This window comes from Tenrec ecaudatus, chromosome 14, assembly GCF_050624435.1.
Source record: "Tenrec ecaudatus isolate mTenEca1 chromosome 14, mTenEca1.hap1, whole genome shotgun sequence".
NCBI lineage: Eukaryota > Metazoa > Chordata > Mammalia > Afrosoricida > Tenrecidae > Tenrec > Tenrec ecaudatus.
In genome coordinates, this window is record NC_134543.1 from 117094375 (window position 1) to 117114792 (window position 20418).

Consider the following 20418-nt stretch of genomic DNA (forward strand, 5'->3'; position numbering starts at 1 on the left):
AAATTAGAAAAAAAATTAAAACCTAGCTAGGCCCAAGGCAAAACTGACTATGAGTAGGTAACACTGCATGATTTTAGAGAAAGAACATTCAGAGTCTGGCCATGGGGAAGATGGAGAAGGGCAGGAAGAAGATTCACTTATAAAACACATACCGTACTTACTGAATACTATCAAAGACTTAATGATAAAATACTTACTAAATATATTCTTTTTTGTTCTTATTGGTGACAACTATTTCGGATCCACCACTTTTCAACTCATGCTGATGTGTCTAAAATCAAACAGGACATCTTGATACGTTATTTCAATTGGGGTTGGGGGAAGGAAAATAATTCATTTTGTAGTTATACCAGCGACCTGGTGTTTCGAAGGAAATGCATTCAAATGTAAAAGCTAAGAAAATTTAAAATGCAACTTCTACTCAAATAACCCTAGCTGAGGCAAATGTCAAGGACAGCACACATTCTCGCTGACAACTTCTGTCCTTGGAAAGCACGGTCCGAAACGGGGCAGAGACGTGCCGGCATCGGTATTTCTCTTCACATCGGCCCCGCGGTCACCGCACTTGCTTTCCATTCTGAATCATCTAATGGCGCGGTATTCACAAACCTGTCCAAAAAGTTCTTCATCGATGATGAATCTCAGGTCCAGTTCTGTTGGGTCGTTTTCGAGAATCCATCTTAGCGAATTGTAATATTCACTATCCTAGTAGGAAAAGATGGCATACTGATCATTTGTAGCTATAAAGAAGACATCTGCACCTTCAAAAAAATCTAGGATGATCTGAACAGGAGTGTCATCTGAGGGAAAGATGACAGGGTCAACTGGACATCTACACACACACACACACACACACACACACACACACACACACATGAAAGATGACAGGGTCAACTGGACATCTACACACACACACACACACACACACACACACACACACACACACAGAGGAGTTGCATGACAAGCCCCCCTCGCTACCAATATGGACACTCAACTCATTGACATTGAATGGAATCTGACTCACAGTGACCCTGTTGGACAGACGACTCCCTGAGTTTCCTACACTGTAATAAGATTTAAGACTAAAGCTCTCTCCTGTGGAGCAGCTGGTAATTTTGTGGTTTGTGGCCCCACGCTTAATCTACTATGCTACCAGGGCTCCGAAAGGTAAGGCTAAGGATATGTGACTCAGCTGAGTAGTTCCAGTGGCAGCTTAAGTTTAGTCATCGATTGCTATGTGGAAGCAGGGTGGGCTCAGACTACGTTACCCAATGAGGGAGCTAAGCAAAGCAGTTTTCAGGGTGGTCCTAACCTAACTTCCATGGGTGTCTCGAAGCGCCTAGCACCTTTCTCTCATGGCTTATGAAACTGCGCATGACACGTGTAAGGAGCTTTTATATATACACCATGTGAAGATGCGACACAAAATTAAATGCAGACCCTCATGTAACTGTGCAGTCTTAAGACTTGTCAAGACTTCCAGTGTTTGTGGTGACAGTGTATAATGAGATAGGAATGAAGAATGTACACGGTACCAAGGACAAAGTCTTGAGGTCCAGGCTGCCACCTTTGTCGGCAGCTCTTCAGATTAAGTATGGACCCGTAGGTTTCTATTTCTTTGTAGCAGCCTAACCCCAAGTCCTTGTCTTGGACTGACTGCCACTTTGAAAGCACATACCATTGATCATAAGAGAGCATTCAGAGGCTGATGTAAGCCAATACATAAAAATATTGTACAGGATGCTAAAGTATGTATTTAGGGGTAGGGTAGTTTATGGAACAGTGGTTAAATCACTTGGCTGCTATTGAAAAGTTGGCAGCTCAAGCCCACCAATTGCTCCTCACGAGGAAGATGAGGCAGTGCGCTTCCAGAAAGACTTATAGCCTGGGAGACCCAAATGAGGCAGTTCTACTCGGTCTGACTTGCTCCTTTGTCTATTCTATCTTATTTGCTGTGAGTTGGAATAAACTTGATGGTAATGGGTTTGGTTTGCTTTTTGGTTGTACCTTGAACTTCAGGAGCCCCGGTGGCATAAGCGGGTTATGTGATGGGCCCTAACTGCAAGGTCGGCAGTTTGAGCCTGCTCCTAAAGAGACAATGGAGGCCATCTTTTCCTACAGATATGTTCAGGCTCAGCAATCTTATAGAGGGTTTCCCTGAGTCAGAATGAACTCCGTGGTGGTGGGTATATGCAACTTACTTTGAAAATACATACGAAAATGAATAAAATTAACTCCAGGCTAGAAGGATGGGTACATAGACAGCTATGGGATAAGTATAGAAAAGGATCATCGTGGAGTCTGGGTGGTGAATATACAGGTGCTCACTGTAAAAATTAATTCAATTGTATTATATGTTAGGAAATTTTTATAACCTTGGTGATCTAATTCTTAAATGCTTCTTCCCCTCCCTGTAACTATCATGATCCCAGTTCTACCTTCTGAATCCAGCTAGACTAGAGGATGTACACTGGTACAGATCGGAACTAGAAACACAGGGAATCCAGGGCTGAAGATCCCTTCAGGACCAGTGCTGAGAGTGGCCATATCAAGAGGGCACAGGGAGGGTGGGGGAGAAAGGGGAAACCGATAAAAAGGATCTACATATAGCCTCCTCCCTGGGGGACGGACAACAGAAAAATGGGAGATGTCAGACAGTGTAAGATATAACAAAATAATAATAATTTATAAATTATAAGGGTTCATGAGGGAGGGGGGAGTTGGGAGGGAAGGGAAAAAAGAGGAGCTGCCACCAAGTACTCAAGTAAAAAGCAAATGTTCTGAGAATGATGATGGCAACAAATGTACAAATGTGCTTGACACAATGGATGGATGGATGTATAGTGATGAGTTGCATGAACCTCCCAATAAAATGATTAAAAAAAAAAGTTAGTGAAAATGTTCATTTGCATTTTGGAACATTTGCATTCTGGAACAAATGCATTTGGTAATCTATCAATTTGCACATCATTAAAAGCACAGCCTCCAAACCCTTCAGATTCCTGTTCAATTGCACTTCCTCTCTGTCAGTGCAAAAGACATACCACAGACTCCATGTCATGAAGTATTATCAGTTTCTGTAGCATCATCTTGTAAAACGGCCGGATGAAGAAACCTTGTGAAAATAACCAAATATATTTAAAATGACTATGAGTGACAAGAACCCGACAGTTACCCTTTTAACCAGCGTTGTGGTTGATACTAACCATCTAACAGTTTGCCATGATAAACTGCCATTCCAGCTACTCGGCCTATAAACTTGAAGTAAGAGAGGTGATCTTCATTGCATAGGCCAGAGTTGGGATTTATCTGCAGGGTATAATTATCCCTGCAAAGAAAACCACAGGTAAAGATGCCTTTATTTCATATGAAATTCGCAAGGGGACAAAGAATCCTAAATGCGCCTCCTCTTTAGAATTGCTCCCTCTATCAGAATCACCCTTGAGGCTATTGTCCCGGACTGTTCTGGACACTCTGGGCTCACAGTGACCCCAGGCCAGAGAGGGGGACTGCCTGTAGGCTTTTCTTGGCCGTCATTCCACAGAAGCGGACTGCCAGGCCTTTCCCCCAGAGCTGCTGTAGGAGTTCAAGCTGCCAACCTCGGGATTCTGCAGCTGAGTGCTTCATCACTGCACCACCGGGCCTTAGAGCCACACGGGACCACTGGAATGGGTGGGCTTTTGGTTTTTAAATCATTTCACTGGGGGCTCATAGCTCTTATCACTATCAGAATGGGTGGTCTTTAAAACCATCATTTCCAAGGCAACATTAAGCAGTCTTCCCTTTCCAGGAAAATGTAACACATTTCCTTTGTCTCATACAACTCTGTACTTTCAAAATGGTAAGAGTTTTTTCCCCCTTTCCTGTATGCAACCATTGTAAAAGGTACTCACGTAGCAGAATATTCAAAGAGCCCATAATAAGGGTTAAACATTTCTTTCGAGATCAGGAAGAACCATTCTCTGGCAACACCTCCATAATCCAGTCCCTTTTCCCCATCAAACTCAATCCACAGTCTAGCCTTGAGGAAGTCTGCTCTCTTGACAGCCATAATTCTTCTGTAAGAATCCTCAAGCACAGTGGCCCGGCGAAGTTTCATTTCAAATTTATTTGGAATGTCATTCTGAAAACCCAGAAGAGAGACGAGTGACTTAAGTAAATTCAACGTGATGATAGACTTCTGACAGAATCCCCTCCTCCTCCCCCATGCGACAGGTGCCTCAGAAAAGGTGCTGCACATCCTGCGGAGCAGAGTGCTGCTGGGAGCACACGGGGATGCGCGGGGAGGAGGAGTCGACTCAGTGGCAGGTGGATATGGCTAGCTAAGGACTTTTTTTTAATAAGTCATTTTACTGGGGTCTCTTACAGCTCTTATCACAATCTATACATCCATTGTGTTAAGCACATTTGTACATATGTTGCCATCATCCTTTTTTCGTCAAGCACATTTGGACATTTATCGGATAAGCACCTTTTCTGGAGATTTTGGAGCCGTTGGTTACTCTGAGAATCCCCATTTTGTATCAGTTTTAGAAAATGTATCTTCTGACCCCAGGCACTTGATTCCTTCTGGAACAACTCATCTCTTTATAGCTTAACGACTCCCCCCCCCCCCCCCCCCGCCGCTTATATCTTTATTCTATCTAGGCCACTTTGCACTAATTTCCCCTCTCAGTCATCACACAAAGATATGTCATGTTGGTTAAAAGCACACACGCTGGAGCGCTGGACCGAGACCAGGTTATTTGAATTTTACCACTTAATAGCCAGGGATCTTGATGAAATGACTTAGTCTCTGTGCCTCATCAGCCTCGGGTCCGTGAAATGTGGTAATAATAGTGTCTTCCTTTTAGGTTTGTTGTAGAGCTTCAACGAATGCCTGGCATATAGTCAACAGTTCAGTAAGTATAATTACTGAATAACAACTATGTTTTTTTGTGTGACCTGATTCTTACAAAAGGCCTCATCTCCTCTCTTCTGCTGCCTGGAGGGCATCCGTAATTAGACGTGCTCAAATTCTCTCAGTGGTAAATAGAGATGCCAGGGCTTCTTCTCATCCTGTATATTCTCATTCTTAATGAAAACAGTTACCAGAAAAATGATTGAAACAGATTTAAACGGCAAAGCCTAGAATCTGTAGATTAAATTCCCGGAGCAATTCTGACACAAAGTTATCATTTAAGAGGCCTTGAAAGAGTTGTTGACATTTTCGGATTCTATTAGGATACCAAGACACTATCTTATCCCAATGTTTGTTTGCGATGAAAAATTCAGTGGCTCCACCGAGAAAAACCCGGTGATTTGCTTCAGTAAAAATTATAGCCTAGAAACCCCCGTGGCGCAATTGCACTCTGTCACGCGGTGGCCTACAAGGGGAAGTCGGCTCAATGTCACTTCACAACAACAGGGTGGAAATCCTCTGGCAGCCAATCCAACCCACCATCTTGAATCTCTGGCAACATTGAAATCTGGCTTAAACACAAGAAAGTGTAACCCAAGATAGCCACCTAGTGGTGAGATTCTGAAACTGCAAGGAATGATCACAAACAGAAATGGACTAGATCGGCAGAGGATGAATATATTGCACGTGTGGTGGAGTGGAACTGTGAGACAAGTCACCGGGGCACTGTCCAGTCACAATCAGATTGTCACAGTAGGCAGAGACCTATTGTTTGTGAAGTGGAGAATGACGAGTCCAGGGAAAAACACAGTTGAGAAGGAATGGAGAGCTGTGCTGGAAGGTAATTTCCGCAGCTATTCGTGCCAGTTCTACCAAGCCCAAGGCTCGAAAGCCCCATTAGGTAGCAACAGGTTAGAGCTCTTTGCAACCAACTTTCAATACTATTTTTCTAAATTTTGGAAGATCTGGCTGACTACAGTAAATACTTGCAAAATAAGCATTCTATCTCTATAAAAAATTACTCAAAGCTATTACAAATTGAGTACATTTTCTAATAACAAAATTTTTGGAATACTTTTTAAAATGCATTTTATATATTTATTTAGTCATTGTATCTTTAATTTTTTAGTCATTGTATCTGATGTAATAACCATTCCCAAGTATTTACTGTAAATACCACTAACCTGCTTCTTCAACTTTCGTCGGAAGAACTCATATTTTCGCTTGTAATCTCTGGAGTAGGGCACTGCCTTCAGTTGAAAATTTTGGAAAAATAAAGAAAGATTTAGGTGTTTTTATTCTATATGGTGCAATTTTAAAAGCCCCCTCTCTGGGCTTTCTATGAACATACGTTAAAGGCATTAAAAGAGAATATTTGGAAAGAAAAGTTTAGGTTGAAAAAAATATATAAAGCTTGAATTTAAAAAAATTCCTTTGTTTAAAATAAGGAATTCCTATGCTATGGCTGTAATTTTAATCATGAAATAGTCTTGAAATGCAATATGCCAAAAACAGGAAGTTTCTTCCAAGGACAGAAGTATTAGAAATGAAAATTTCCATTTCTAAACAGACTCAAAGTTCTTTCTCCACTAAGGGAACAATTTGAAAAATGCACGTTTTCCTTGTCCTCTGAGGAGTTGCCCTTTTTATCCACTACTGGAAGATTTTTTAAGATGCTAAAGAGTAAGTGGAAAAATGGCAATTTCATTTATTTTTCTGGATTATAAAACAAAACTTGAAAACAATGGGCAAAGGAGCTATACTTATAATGAATATTTTCTTATAATATCTGACTCAATAATAGTAGTATATATCTGAGAGATTCCCAAAGTTTATGGAAAAATTCCATGATCCATTTTTCCATGAACTTTTTTGAAGCTCCCTCATATATCACATTTATAGTTGAGATATAAATATTGGTATGGACACAAATCATCTTTAATGTTTCCAACCATAATGTTGGAAACAGCTCTGGAGTTGATAGTGTCAGTCGCTTCTTTACCCTGACACAACCTTGGCTTTTCTCGGCTCTGTGCAGGATTGCCAATCTTCTCTTTCAGACAACGTCAAGCACTGACCTGAGTGTGGTGGCTCAGCATTAGCAATGCCACTATCTGGTCCCTAGCCTGTTGCCTAGGTGAAGACAACTGCAGTTGGATAGTCTTTCCAAATAACCGAGAGTCAGGTTGGGGTAAGTAGGGAGAGGAAAGAATTAAGGTGTTGTAGTTAGTCCCTTTGAAGAGACGGGGGGGGGGGGGGGGGGGGGGGAGGCTTGGGAGAGCATGGCGAAGTGGAGGTACATACTGGTCCAGTGACCGCTACATTCTGCAACCGCGGGTCCTCCCACTGAGTTCTCTTGAGAGCTGAAGGGGGAGAGGAGATAAGATGCTCTTCTTTCTCATGCACATAATTCAGTGTTACCGCCCTCCCCCCAAAAAGTCGTGTAATTTCAAATCACATGGCACCTACTGTGATTTATGTAGATGATTCTTCCGTCTGTGTGAGTTCTCTCTTCCCATCCTGGCTGTAATAAAAGGCTTTAGATGCAGAGGCAGGAACATGGCGATGGTTTTATAGCTAATTTGCATATGACATGTCTAGTGAGAGGCACCAGCATCTCAATGATAATATTAATTATTGTTAGTTGTTAGAGAACCACTGTTTTTCTGCATGCAAAGTATTTTCGGTGGCCATGTCAGGTAGGTGGGAGTTCTATGAACTTACAGGTAGAGGGCCCAGATCACTAGGAGCATCCAGGGATGTCTTTACTCTCGAATGAGCTGGAATTTTCCATCTTGGAGCTTCCTTCGTTGGTAGAGTCCATTGAAAAACAAAAACAGCACACACACTAGTTTCAAATAATGAAAGCCACTCTAATTGCTACCATGCTAGTTTCTAACATGAGTGGACAGTTCAAATATTCTCTTTTCAAAGTCTAATACTTCACGTGCTACAACTGTGATACCACGGTTTGTCCTTGTGAAAGCTCTCACTCTGAGGCCACAGTCACCGAGAGGAACGAGGGGGCAGTTCTCAGGGTGGATGAGCACTCCCGCATCGCCTTCTTCAGAGGGGCCCTTCAGAGACGTCTGCGCAACTATTTAAGTTGTGCCACTTTGCAGGACCTTTTCGCTAAATACAAAGTGGTGAAAGAGAAGGCCCTTTACTGGTCCTGAGGCCCTGAATCTGCCTGCAGATTTATCAATACGGAGGGGCTTCAATAAGTTCATGGGAAAATGGAATGAAAAGATAATCAAATTTCTTCTACAAACTTTTTGAAAACCTCTTCGTATAACAAAGATAAAAAAGGGAAGCCCCCACAGTTAAGCGTCAATTCAGATTGTTGAAAAGGGAAGACAACTAAATTTGTTTGGATTAATCTACATCTGGCTATGTCTTAACTCGTTCAAGCATTACCTCACAAAATTATATTTTAAATGGGTTTCATTTATTTAATGTATTGGTATTTTAAATAATTATTAATAATTAATTAAAATGTGTTCATCGGCTGCTACTTTTGAGTAACTTTCTGGGTGGTAGAGAGCCAATCAATAAGTAACTTTAAGCTTCATCTTAAAACACTTGTCCCACCCAGCCTCACAGGGTGGTTTTTTTGAAGAGGAAATGGAGGTTACTCCAAAAAGGTGCTGGGAACTCTGAAGTCTCAAAAACGGTCAGGGGCTATGCTATGCTGTCTGAGGTTTTTGGGTTTTTTTTTTTTTTGGGGGGGGGGAGACTAAGTGTACCTCTACAACCAAAACCCAAACCAAAAGCAGGGCATAATCATCTCTTCCCTAGAAATGATCATTATTCAGACTGCCATCTGTCTTGACGGGATAATAACACACACAGGTACATGGAGAGATCACACAGAGCTGCACGCATCCTGGCGTCGCGCTCCATGTCCACGAGGAGCGCTGAACTTACCCAGGTGGTGGTTTTGGTGTTGTGGTCAATAAAGAAAGGCCTTCCATTTGGTGCGTGTCGGACTTCCCAGCCCTTCGGAAGGAATCTCTGCTCCAGTTCAGAAGGCTGGGTCACCGGCGGAGCTGCCTCACCCGGGAGGGCCTGTGGCTGCGGACCCGCAGAAGAGCTCTCGCTTGACGGCAGCAGACTGGTCTCCGCCACGGCCTACAATAAGGGCACCGTGTGCTTTGGGGAACCCGTACACCGCAGCGGTTAAACAGAGCAAAGCGCACGGACTTAGAGGACTAGCACACGTGAGGTTCCTTTGCCGGTGTAGTTAGGACATTTCATCCATTGGTCGCCATTACTGCTCTAACTCTGGTCTCTCCAGCTCCTTTTCCTACTAAAATGCTTTGTTGGACTTGGTATTGCTAATTTATACATCCTCAGCTAATGCTCAACATGCTGGTGAATAGTGAGAACCTGTTGTAGGTGCATCTGAACCAGGAGGCTGGATCACTGAGCCCATGCCCTGGCTGCAAGGGAGGCCTTTAGGATGCATGTAAGTGGGAATTCCCTAGGCACAGAAGTGGGTGCAAATGTGGGGTAGATAAAGAAATGAATAGAAAATATCCACTCCAGAAATGGATAACCGAAACATCATTTAGCAGTAATAGAGTCACGTGACAGATTAGTAGAGAGTGTTAAAAGGAATAACCTTGATCTAAACACAGCAACCAGGCTGGGGTTTCAAACGATGTTGAGTGCAAGGAGACATTGACTAACATACACTCTAACAGCCACGGAGCCTTAAAATACAATCAGAGACATTATGCTTTGGTTAGGCTCCTCGTTAAGTTTTTAAAATCGGATAGAAAAATACGAAACAAAATCAAGGTGGAAGTCACCTGAGAACTGAGGAAAACAAGAGCTTGGCTAAACAGGATGTAACCTTATCTGTCATACATTTTTCTTCTTAAAGGAAACACGTAGAAACAAAGATGATACACTGTTGTTAGTGGTGGTTAGCACCGGGTGTTCGGACAACAGGCACGTAATAGTTCATTCTCTGTACTCTTCAGTGTTAAAAAGCTTCTCAAAAAGGGAAATGGTAATAAGATAAAACCTTTTGAAAAACAAACAAAACATTTTGCTAAAGACTTAAAAGGAAATAAGACAGAATGTCCCCATCTCAGTTTTCTTCTTTTGGAAAAGAGAAAGCCTTTCCCTCTATCTACAGATTTAGTAACACTTTGTAACAGGCTGACTAGATACATGCCTGTGCAAAAACATGTCCTCACACAGAGGAAAGAAAATGCCCTCCCCTAACAAAAGAATTGAAAACAGAGAAAGAACTACAGCCCAGAAATTAAACTAGTCTAGAGATGCAAAAATATTTGATGGGGTTCTGCCTGGATTTGAAGGTCTCTAGCCTTGCAAGATTATTTTTTTCCCCCAGCTCCTATTTCTCACCCTCTCAGAACTAATGAGAGTTTCTAATGTTTTGGCAATGGTTAAGAACTTTGGACAGGCCAAGCTTCACCTTAATTACTAAACATTATTAAATGTTCACAGTCAGAAGTCAAATAAGCTGGAATTCAAGAAAATTCAGAGAACTAAGGATGAAGAAACCCAGTTACAGGAAAGTTCATGTGTGTATTGTACTATAACATAGAACCGTAAGTTGTTGTTTATTTTTTAATGCGCAATTGTAGTATACACACAGCTCTGGTAACCAAACCTAGAGAGGTTTTTGAATTTTTTCCTTAGGTGTTAATCACTGAGATTCTCTTTCAGCAAAATAATAAAGTTATCCATTCAAGTTATAAAATCACCCAGTGGACTAGATTACTGTGCCCTATTCACACTGTACCTAACAGCATGGACACTGGAGAGCCACGGGAAACGGGAGAGATTAAGGCTGGGTGTCAGAGAAGAGAGTAGAAGCATCGAGTGTGCACTGCAAAGTGATGAAAGAGCCTCCATAGGCATTGGAAGGTGTAAATGTTGTAAGAAAACCAATTGATCAAGAGATTCCAGGTACCTGCGCGGTGGGCTTTGTCCAGGTGGTAGTTCTGGAATTGTGATCTACGTAATAGGATCTTCCTCTTTCATCTTGTTTTATTTCCCAACCTGGTGGTAATCCAGATGAAGTAGGCAAAAGCTAAAGTGATGAATGATTGGATTATTATTAGTCAATTAATAAGGAAGGTTTTGTAAAGAAGGAGGCCACATTCCTTCTTTGCTGCTACCTCTCTGAAATGAATCCTATTTAGAGTACATTTTAAAATGTTGGGAATAAAGTACACAGCGTTTCGCTTAAAACAAAACAGCTCAGTAGAACAGACAACGAAAGATAACAAAAATGAAACATGATGGCAGCAACCACACAGCAAGTGTATTAGCAAAGATCATGTCATTTAATCACAACATGAATCTTAATAATTGTTACTGTCAACCCATTTTATTTATAAGTAAACTGATGCTTAGAAGCTTGATGCAATTTGCCAAAAAATACATTACTAGTAAGGAATTATTGAGATTTGAACACAAGTGGGCCAACAATAGACATGATTTATTAAGAGTCAAAAGTTACCCCTACTTTGTTCCTATAAGGATTGGGGAGATGCTGTTTGCTATATCTTATATGAACAAAGGCAGGTACAGTAAGCTTCAGATTTACTTAAAATAGTCCTCTTTGTCCCTCTTTGAGTCATTCTGAGCCAAATTCGACTCCTCAAGGCTTGGCTGACTACCCAAAGTGCCTTATAGCATAAAAACCATCACCACCAGTCTGTTTACCCGATACCCTGCTTATCGAGGTACACACAGGAGCTGGATGCACTGTGCTGGGTGTTATGATGAGCTACGAGAATCTAAAATGGTAGAACCAACAGTTCTCCAGTTTCAAAAATGTCCATCAGCTATTTCCAAGATCAATGTAGGAGGTATCATCTATGCACTGAGTGCTGAGACATGCAATCCCACAGATACTCTCCGAAACATCCTGTGAGGGAAGAAGCCACACACAAGGGTGTATACCGCACGCTTCCACTTAGATGAAATTTCCAGAAGAGATAAAATCGAAGCAACAAAAAGCAGGTGAGTGCATGCTTGGGACTGGAAGTAGAAACTGGGAAAGACCATTAAGGAAGTAAGGGTTGTCTTGGTAGTGGTGGAAATTTTCCTAAACTTGATAGCGGTGATGTTTGTATACCTGTTTGAACTTGTTATAACTTACTGAATTGTATACTTAACAATAGGCAAATTTATATTAGGTAAATAATACCTCAAGAAAGCTATAAAAAAGTCAATATGCAAATGGGATTTAATACGAATAAAACACCTGTGTGCCTCAAAAGACTTCACCAAGAGGGTGACAAGACAACCCACAGACTGGGAGAGGAATTTTAGTAATGACACATCAGACAAAGGGCTCATTTCTAAAATCTACAACATCCTGACAGCCTGCAAAAGGAGAACAGTTAACCCCCAAGGAAGAGGGCAAACGAAATGAAAAGAACTTTCACTGAGGAGGAGACCCATATGGCCAACAAGCATATGAGAAAGTGTTTCCGTTCATCAGCCATAACAGAAATGCAAATTAAACCAACCGTGAGATACCATTTAATACCCCTGAGGCTAGCCCAAATCAGAAAATCAGCAACAAGTGTTGGAGGGGCTGTGATGAAGTAGGAACCCCCCTCCACTGCTGGTGGTCGTGTAGATTTGTACAGCCACTGTGGAAAGCGATCTGGCGATACTTAAAGAAAATGGAAATTGATCTACCTTATGACCCAGCCATCCCTCTACTGGGCATATATGCAGAGGAAGCAACAAATAAAACACGACCAGTCATCTGTGCTCCAATGTTTGTTGCGGCATAATTCACAATTGCAAAGACTTGGAAATAGCTTAAATTTCCATCGATAAACGAGTGGATTAGTAAACTCAGGTTTGAATACTATGCAGCACCAAAAAGAATGGATGCTCACATGAAACATGTCATTTCATGGGAAGAGTGGGAAGGAATCTTGTTAAACGAGGTAAGACAATCTCAAAAGGACAAGTATAACATGAGTCCCCTTAGGTAAGTGCAGTCAGCACAGCAAGGATAGAAGAAAAGACACTTATCTCACAATACATAGAAGCATTAGCAGTCAGGGGAAGGCCAGACCAAACCTGGGAGGTACATATGAATCCAACATAGATGAGGAGAAAGGGGGAAGGAGGAGGGAGAATGGGGAGAAACTGAGATGATGACCTGGGGGGAACAGGGCACTAACCTACCCAGGGGGAGAGTATTAGTTGCGTCCCCACAGAATTGGAGTATGCATACAGACCCCATCATGATGTGCCAAACCAAGAGGGCAACGTAACACGTGGAGGAATCCATGAAAAGACTGTACTGTACTGGCCATCGCCCCAACCAGACATCTGACCCCCACCCTGGAAGTGTGTGCCGCAGAGAACGACACTAGACCTTCAGGTGGAGGAAAGGCACTGGCCTACCATAGCCAGATGGAAGCAACCCAAGAAGGAAAAAGAGAAAGGGGCAGCCGTCCTAGACTCCATAGGGGTACACCAAGCCCAGAGGGTGAGCTCCCTGCATGGAGCTGCTGGGGCACAGGACTGTGGGACTGCCAACAACTCAAGAGATGTTGTCCCTAACTGGAGCATACAGAGACGGGGGCAATAATGGGGACACGCGGCAGGGAAAGTGTGGGAACGGAGCACAACAGATCAGCAATTGGAGTAAAGCTGAGCCACAGAGCCCCTGAGGAGCCCCAAGAATGGACTTTGGACTAGGAGGGGCAGCCCCTGGATCTCCCTCATGACCAGGGTCTCATGGGGACCAGCAAGCAGACCTGGACCTATCTAAGATTTTTTTTTTCTTTTCTCTCATCTTTGTCTCTTCTCTTTCTTCAACTGTAGGTTTTCTTATTGTTCAGACTAGGACACGGATGGGTTACCTAATTATCTGGGTTGGACCATGGGAGGGAAGGCCAGGGAGATGGCAATGGAGTCAATGGCACCAGAAGGTAGAGGGGCAAGAAGGGCATGGGGAGAAGGGTGTGGTGAAGGGACAGTGTCATGGACAGGGGAACAACTAGGGAAGTGGAACCAGCAGCTAGGAGAGGGTAGAGATCCTGTGAATATTACAGCAACACCAAGCTAGTGGAGAGGAAGCACGAAGAGGTGGGAGAAGGGGGAAAATGATGGCGGGACAGGAGGAGGCAAAAGGAAGCAGAGGCAAGCTCTAGGAAGCAAAGGCATGGATAGGGAAATTAACAGAGGCATGCATTTATGCAAATACATTAATCCATAACAATAGTGGTATCAGCCTATGTACATATATTTATAACAATACACTGAAACTGCAAGCAGGTCTTGGGCCTCGGCTCATACAAGATACAGGAACACTTTGTTCTAACAAACTGGCATTCTGTGATTCTTCCCCCCTCCCCCTACACAATTGCTGAAGACAAAATGGGTGCCTAAGCAGGTGTGGCGAAGACAGAGGACAGTGTCCGGCTACTAAAAGATATAGTGTCTGGGGTCTTAAAGGCTTGAAATTAAACAGTGAAGCAACAAGCCCACATGGAAGAAGCATACCAGCCGGTGAGATAGTGAGGTGTCATCAATATCAGGCAACGGGCATCAGAAGATTCACAACAAACAGTAAGCAAACAAAAATGCATTGATGAGAATGGAGGGGGGTTGGAGCCGAGACCCAAAACCCATCTGTGGACAATGGAGCATCCCCCTACAGAGGGGTCACAGGGAGAGGGTGAGTCAATGAGTGTGCAGTAAAGCACTCATGGGTTACGCAATATACCTCTGTTCCCGAGAGACCTCCTCACCCCCCCTGCTATCACGACCTCAGCGCCGCCTCCCAATCTAGACGGGAGCATGTACATAGATACAGGCAAGAGATAAAACTCACAACACATGGAACCCAGGAACAGGAATGGGAATAGAGATACCATGTATATATGTATAGGTTTATTATTAAGGTAGCAGATGGACATTAGGCCTCTACTCAAGTACTCCCTCAATGCAAGAATACTTTGTTCTATTAAACTGGCATTCCCAACACGATCGCTGAAGACAAAGTGGGTGAACAAGCAAATGTGGTGAAGAAAGCTGATGGTGCCCGGCTATCAAAAGATGTAGCATCTGGGGTCTTAAAGGCTTGAAGATAAACAAGCAGCCATCTAGCTCAGAAGCAACAAAGCCCACATGGAAGAAGCACACCAGCCCGTGCGATCATGAGGTGTCCAAGGGATCAGGTATCATAAGAACAAAAATCTTATCACTGTGAATGAGGGGGAGTGCGGAGTGGGGATCCAAAGCCCATTTGTAGGCCACTGGACATCCCCTTACAGAAGGGTCTCCGGGAGGAGCCAAGTCAGTCAGGGTATAAATGTAGCAACGATGAAACATACAACTTTCCTCTAGTTCCTAAATGCTCCCCCCCACCCCCCACTATCATGATCCCAATTCTACCTTACAAATCTGGCTAGACCAGAGGATGTACACTGGTACAGATAGGAACTGGAAACACAGGGAATCCAGGGTGGATGATCCCTTCAGGACCAGTGGTGAGTGGTGATACAGGAAGTAAGGGGAAGGTGGGGTAGAGAGGGGGAACCCATCACAAGAATCTGCAGATAACCCTCTCCCTGAGGGACGGACAACAGAAGAGTGGGTGAAGGGAGACGTCGGACAGTATAAGACCTGACAAAACAATAATAATTTATAAATTATCAAAGGTTCGTGAGGGAAGGGTGGTGGGGGAGGGGAAAACTGAGGCGCCGATACCACGGGCTCAAGTAGAAGGAAAATGTTTGGCGTGTCCGCCCGTCTGGCGCGCGGCGCCGTCTCTCCGCCACCGAGCCCATGTTCGAGGTGACCACCGACGGGCGCCTCTCCGAGCTTACCCAGTAACTGGGCCAGGCCACAGGCCAGCCGGCCCAGTACATCGCCGTGCACGTGGTCCAGCTCATGGCGCGCGGTGTCTGAGGAGAGCGAGTGAGCGAGCGTGCGTGCTTGCGTGCGTGCGCGCGTGCGCGCGCCCCCTGCTGTCGGCAAGATGGGCGGGGCGCAGGGCAGATCCAGCCAGCCGCGCGCATGCGCACCAGCACGGACAGAGGATGCGCAGACGCAGCCAACGAAGCAGGAACCGCTCCGCGTTCACCTGAGCCCCTCCCTGCCCCAGCCGCCTGAGAAATAAACGGTTCAGAGACCAAAAAAGAACAAAAGACAAAGATTTGGAGAATGATGATGACAACAAATGTACAAAGGTGCTTGACACAATGGATGGATGGATTGTGATAAGAGCTGTACGAGCCCTCAATGAAATGATTTTTTTTTTAAAAAAGGAAGTGAGGTTGATGAAGTGAGACTTCATCGCACATACTTTGGACATGTTATCAGGAGAAACCAGTCCCTGGAAAAGGCCGTCATCCTTGGCAAAGTCGAGGGTTGGCAAAAAGGATGCTCTTCAATGAAATCGACTGGCACTGTGGCTGCCACAGTGGACTTGTGTACAGCCTTGTGAAGATGGCTGAGAACCAGGTAGTCGCGACGGTACCCAACCACACCCCCCCCATCTCCACCACCGAAAGGTAAGTGGTAACAAGCAAGCGTAAGGCCAGGGAGGGTAGTCTTTCTGTGGCATCTACGTTCATGTTGATGGTCAATATTGGTTGAGCCAATTGACTACACAAGTTGACATTCTTTTCCCCTCAGTCCAAGACCTTGACCTTCTTAGAGTACAAGGTCATCTTCTTGGACAGACGAGCCATTCTTGGGGTGAAGATTGGTGCGCCTCTGACTTCCTTTGCTATTAGTTCCATAAAGGCAAAAATGTACCCCACTTTTCAAAATTATGAATAGTTGGTGAAAAAAATGTAAGGAGGCCAGTCCAGGAGGGGACATGGTACGTTCAAAGATCCAGGTGTGGGAGACTACCGGGATAGAGAAGCAGCCTGCTTGGAAGAAAAGGCACAGACAGGGATGAAGGCAGCAGGAAGCTTCCCGTGTAGAACTCTATCATTTTATTTGAATTAACAAAACAAGTGAGAGGGGACTGGAAGGGAGTGGCAAGCTCCAAGTCAGAAGAGTCGGGGCAAGAAGACGGAGTCTAGGACAATAGTCTAGGCTTGCGGTACTTAAGGTTCAGGTTCCCATCAAAGCCATGGCTGAGAACACTACTGAGGAGGATGTGGATGAGGAGCTGAAGGAAAGACAGAACTGGGGATGGATACACTCCATCCTGACCGCTGAACCTGCAGCACAGAACTGGCTGCTGGATGCCAGGAGAGACTATTCTCTCTGCTTTGTCTTTAAAGGCCCGACCCCATGACCCCATCCCAAATCTCATCCAGCAGAGGCTGAATTCTACCCCAAACTGAACTCCTCCCTGTGTGGCAGTCAGTGAACTTACCCCATGCTTAAAAAAGGAGGAGGAGGAAGCAGAGAAGAGGAAGAGGAGCTGTGTCTCATATGTGTCTAATAATTTAAGGGCGAGGATAAAACTTACCACAGGAAGTGTAGGCTGTTCCTCAAAAGTATAGGCTTGTAAGCTGCCTCTTCTGCTGGAATGATTCTGGTGACAAACAAATGATAAGAACTTTAGGTTGTGCTTTGTCTTTGAGTGGCAGATAAGGTAGTGGAGTGGGTATGCTGGGCAACAGAAAGGAAGCTAGCTAAGAAGTGCTGAGATCAAGCATTTAAAGCATTTGTGCAGGTTGCATAAGGCCCCCGAAATGATCAATGCCGGCTAACAGCACGTGTCTCATCAGAGAGAACCCTTCCAGCCCTCACATCACTGCCAACAAGTCGATGCTGACACACAGTGACCTTATAGAACTGCCCGTGACTTTCTGAGACTGCGACTCTATGGGAGTAGAAGGCCCCATCTGTGTCCTGTGGAACAGCTGGTGCTCTCGATCTGCTGACCTTGTATTTAGCAGCTCAATGCATAAAGACTAAGCCACCAGGGTGCCTGCCATCACAGAAGGGGTGAGGATTTGCATTTCTATCCCAGATATACTGAATCAGAACCTGCATTTTAACAAGAACCACAGGTGATTCTGTGTACACAGAAGCTACACAATCTCAAAGACTCACTTCGGGATTCTTTTTAAATGTGGGTTCTGAGTTGGTCCATCTGCAGGGGCAAAGTAAATTCTCCGCAGAGGTTGAATCAGAAATGAATCTGTTTAAAACCCTGCTCTAGTTAATCCACACTTAACTTATTTCATCGAAATTTTGTACTCTTTCTCTGTCTTTAATTCATGGTTGCTGTCACTACCCGAATGGTCTCAGTTTTGCTATTTAAAGACAGCAATACTTACCATCTGTCTGTAAATGAAATCAGGATATCTACTCTATTACAAAAAAATCAGAGAACAATTTAAAATACATCAAGGGGAGACGGTACATACTCTAAGGGCTTCTTGTACAATAGAATATGCAGCGTCTGATGGTTATTTTTATTGGTTTTAAAATACAACTATATTAATTGAAATGATCCAATGTCTAGAGATACCATCAATGAAAAAATAGGCATAGATATATGTATGTGGGTGCATTGTTTGTAAATATACAGAAAATAATTAGGACAAGATGAGAAATCATGAACAGTGATAAACATATAGTGTATTAGAACAGAGTAGAACTAAAATGAAAGATTTTTTGTCATATATATCTCAGTATCGTTTCCATGTTTAACCATGAATACACAATGTGTTAAAATGACATATTTTTTGAGCGGATAACTCATGGACATTCAAAATATATAATGGGCATATGTCCTGGTCACCTTGCTCCTCCCTTCAGAGGCAAGCAATATTACTAGTGTGTTGATCAGTCTTTAAGAAATATTATGTACATATTGATTTTCTATCAGCTAAATAGTTTACATAAATGGTACTTCCCCCCTCCCCACTGGTATCTCTTAGGAATTGTTCCAGACAAGTGATATATTCAGAACCATCTCATTTTGTAATGCACAGTACTTCATTTTATAGAAGTCATACATTATATATATATATATTTTTTTTTTTTAATAAAGGAAATGACTAGACTCCCATGTGGTTTGTCACCAGCAAGTCAATGTAGCGTGTTCTTTTACTCTCCTGGCTGACTGTTCCCATCCCTCTGCCAAAGGAGAAGAGAAACAAGTGGAAAACAGGATGGATAGATAGTCTTGAAGGCCTAGACCAGCAGTTCTCAACCGGTGGGTCGTGACCCCTTTGAGGGTCGAATGACCCTTTCACAGGGGTCGCCTAAGACCATTGTAAAACACATATTTCCGATGGTCTTAGGAAGCGAGACACCGTTCCTCTATCCATCTCCAGGTAGGTTCACTCACATGCAGATACGCCCACATACAAGTACCCAGTGTGAAGACTGTTGCCCATGCTACACCAGGCTTCAAGACAAAATTTCATTTATTTGTCATGAGAAATAAATATGTCACAATGTATAATGACATATTTTTTTGTGATTCATCACTATGTTTTAATGATGTTCAGTTTGTAACAATGACAAGACATCCTGCAAATCAGATATTTACATTACGTTTCATAATAGTAGCAAAATGACAGTGATGAAGTAGCAACAAAAATAATGTTATGGTTGGGGGCTCACCACCACATGAGGGAACTGTATGAAAGGGTCGCGGTGTTAGGAAGGTGGAGAACCACTGCCCTAGACAGAGCTGGCTACAGTGGAGCTACTTAAAGAAAGTGCTAGAGCATCACGGGGTACTCCTTCTCTATAAAGGTCCAGATGTAAGCATTTCAAGCTTTGCAGGCTACCTGATCTCTGTCGTAACTGCTCAACTCTGCTGATGCGTGAGAGCAGGCGGAGGCAAAATGTCAAATATGGGCAGGGTGGCATTCCAGTGACACTTTAGTCACAATCACAGACAGAGGCTGATGTAGTCAGAGACTAGTGGTTTGCCAGCCGCTGCAGGAAAAGGAAAGTTCCACGTGGACAGGGGATTCTGTCTGTCTTATTTCCTATTGGATTCTCAGTAACTAGCATGCAGTGCCTGGCATAGAGTCAGCCCTGAAGACGGTTACTGGATGAGTCAGGGCAGGGGGGACACCAACTGAAAACGACCAGAGCATCCTCAGAGCATCAGCTTTGTTTTCCACTGCAAAGATCTCCCTAAACGTGACAGACCAGAGAGCTCATCATGGCCTTGTTTGCTCTGGGTGCTTGGTTCCAAACCCTGTGGGTAACAATTTTCATAGTGGTTACTGGGGGGAGACAATCATCTCTCTCCTTGTTTAGTCAAAGTCTATCAGTTCTTGGGCGCACATATGTGTTGGTGACGTCAGTGGAGGAATGTCAAAGCCACATTCTAACTGGGAAAGAGAGAAGCCGTCCCTAAAGTCCAGTAACTGGTCTGGCATTCGCCTACTGAACATAAACAAGTTCACAGAACGTCAACGTCACGCAAGGCTACTTCGAGACCACGATGGATCGAGATACTAAGAACAGGAGTCTGCACATGATGCCTGAACACAGATAAAACAGGAGCACTGTCCCAACCACAAAGTTCCAGACGTCTCCCCATCCTGCCTAGTGTG

The 20418-nt window shown here is 43.7% G+C and overlaps 1 protein-coding gene across 3 annotated transcripts in view; it reads right to left on the reverse strand.

Moving 5' to 3' along the window:
* NEDD4 (NEDD4 E3 ubiquitin protein ligase) overlaps positions 1-20418 on the reverse strand; it is a 124811-nt gene that overhangs the window by 12144 nt on the left and 92249 nt on the right. For all 3 annotated transcript variants that reach the window (XM_075531838.1, XM_075531839.1, XM_075531840.1), the window contains 12 exons: positions 17355-17420; positions 10851-10970; positions 8828-9031; positions 7625-7705; positions 7370-7424; positions 7205-7263; positions 6085-6150; positions 3894-4123; positions 3207-3328; positions 3045-3115; positions 610-705; positions 198-271 (listed from right to left, as the gene is read on the reverse strand). In XM_075531838.1, coding sequence (XP_075387953.1) covers positions 198-271; positions 610-705; positions 3045-3115; positions 3207-3328; positions 3894-4123; positions 6085-6150; positions 7205-7263; positions 7370-7424; positions 7625-7705; positions 8828-9031; positions 10851-10970; positions 17355-17420 — 1244 coding nt within the window. The remainder of the gene's footprint in view (positions 1-197; positions 272-609; positions 706-3044; positions 3116-3206; positions 3329-3893; positions 4124-6084; positions 6151-7204; positions 7264-7369; positions 7425-7624; positions 7706-8827; positions 9032-10850; positions 10971-17354; positions 17421-20418) is intronic.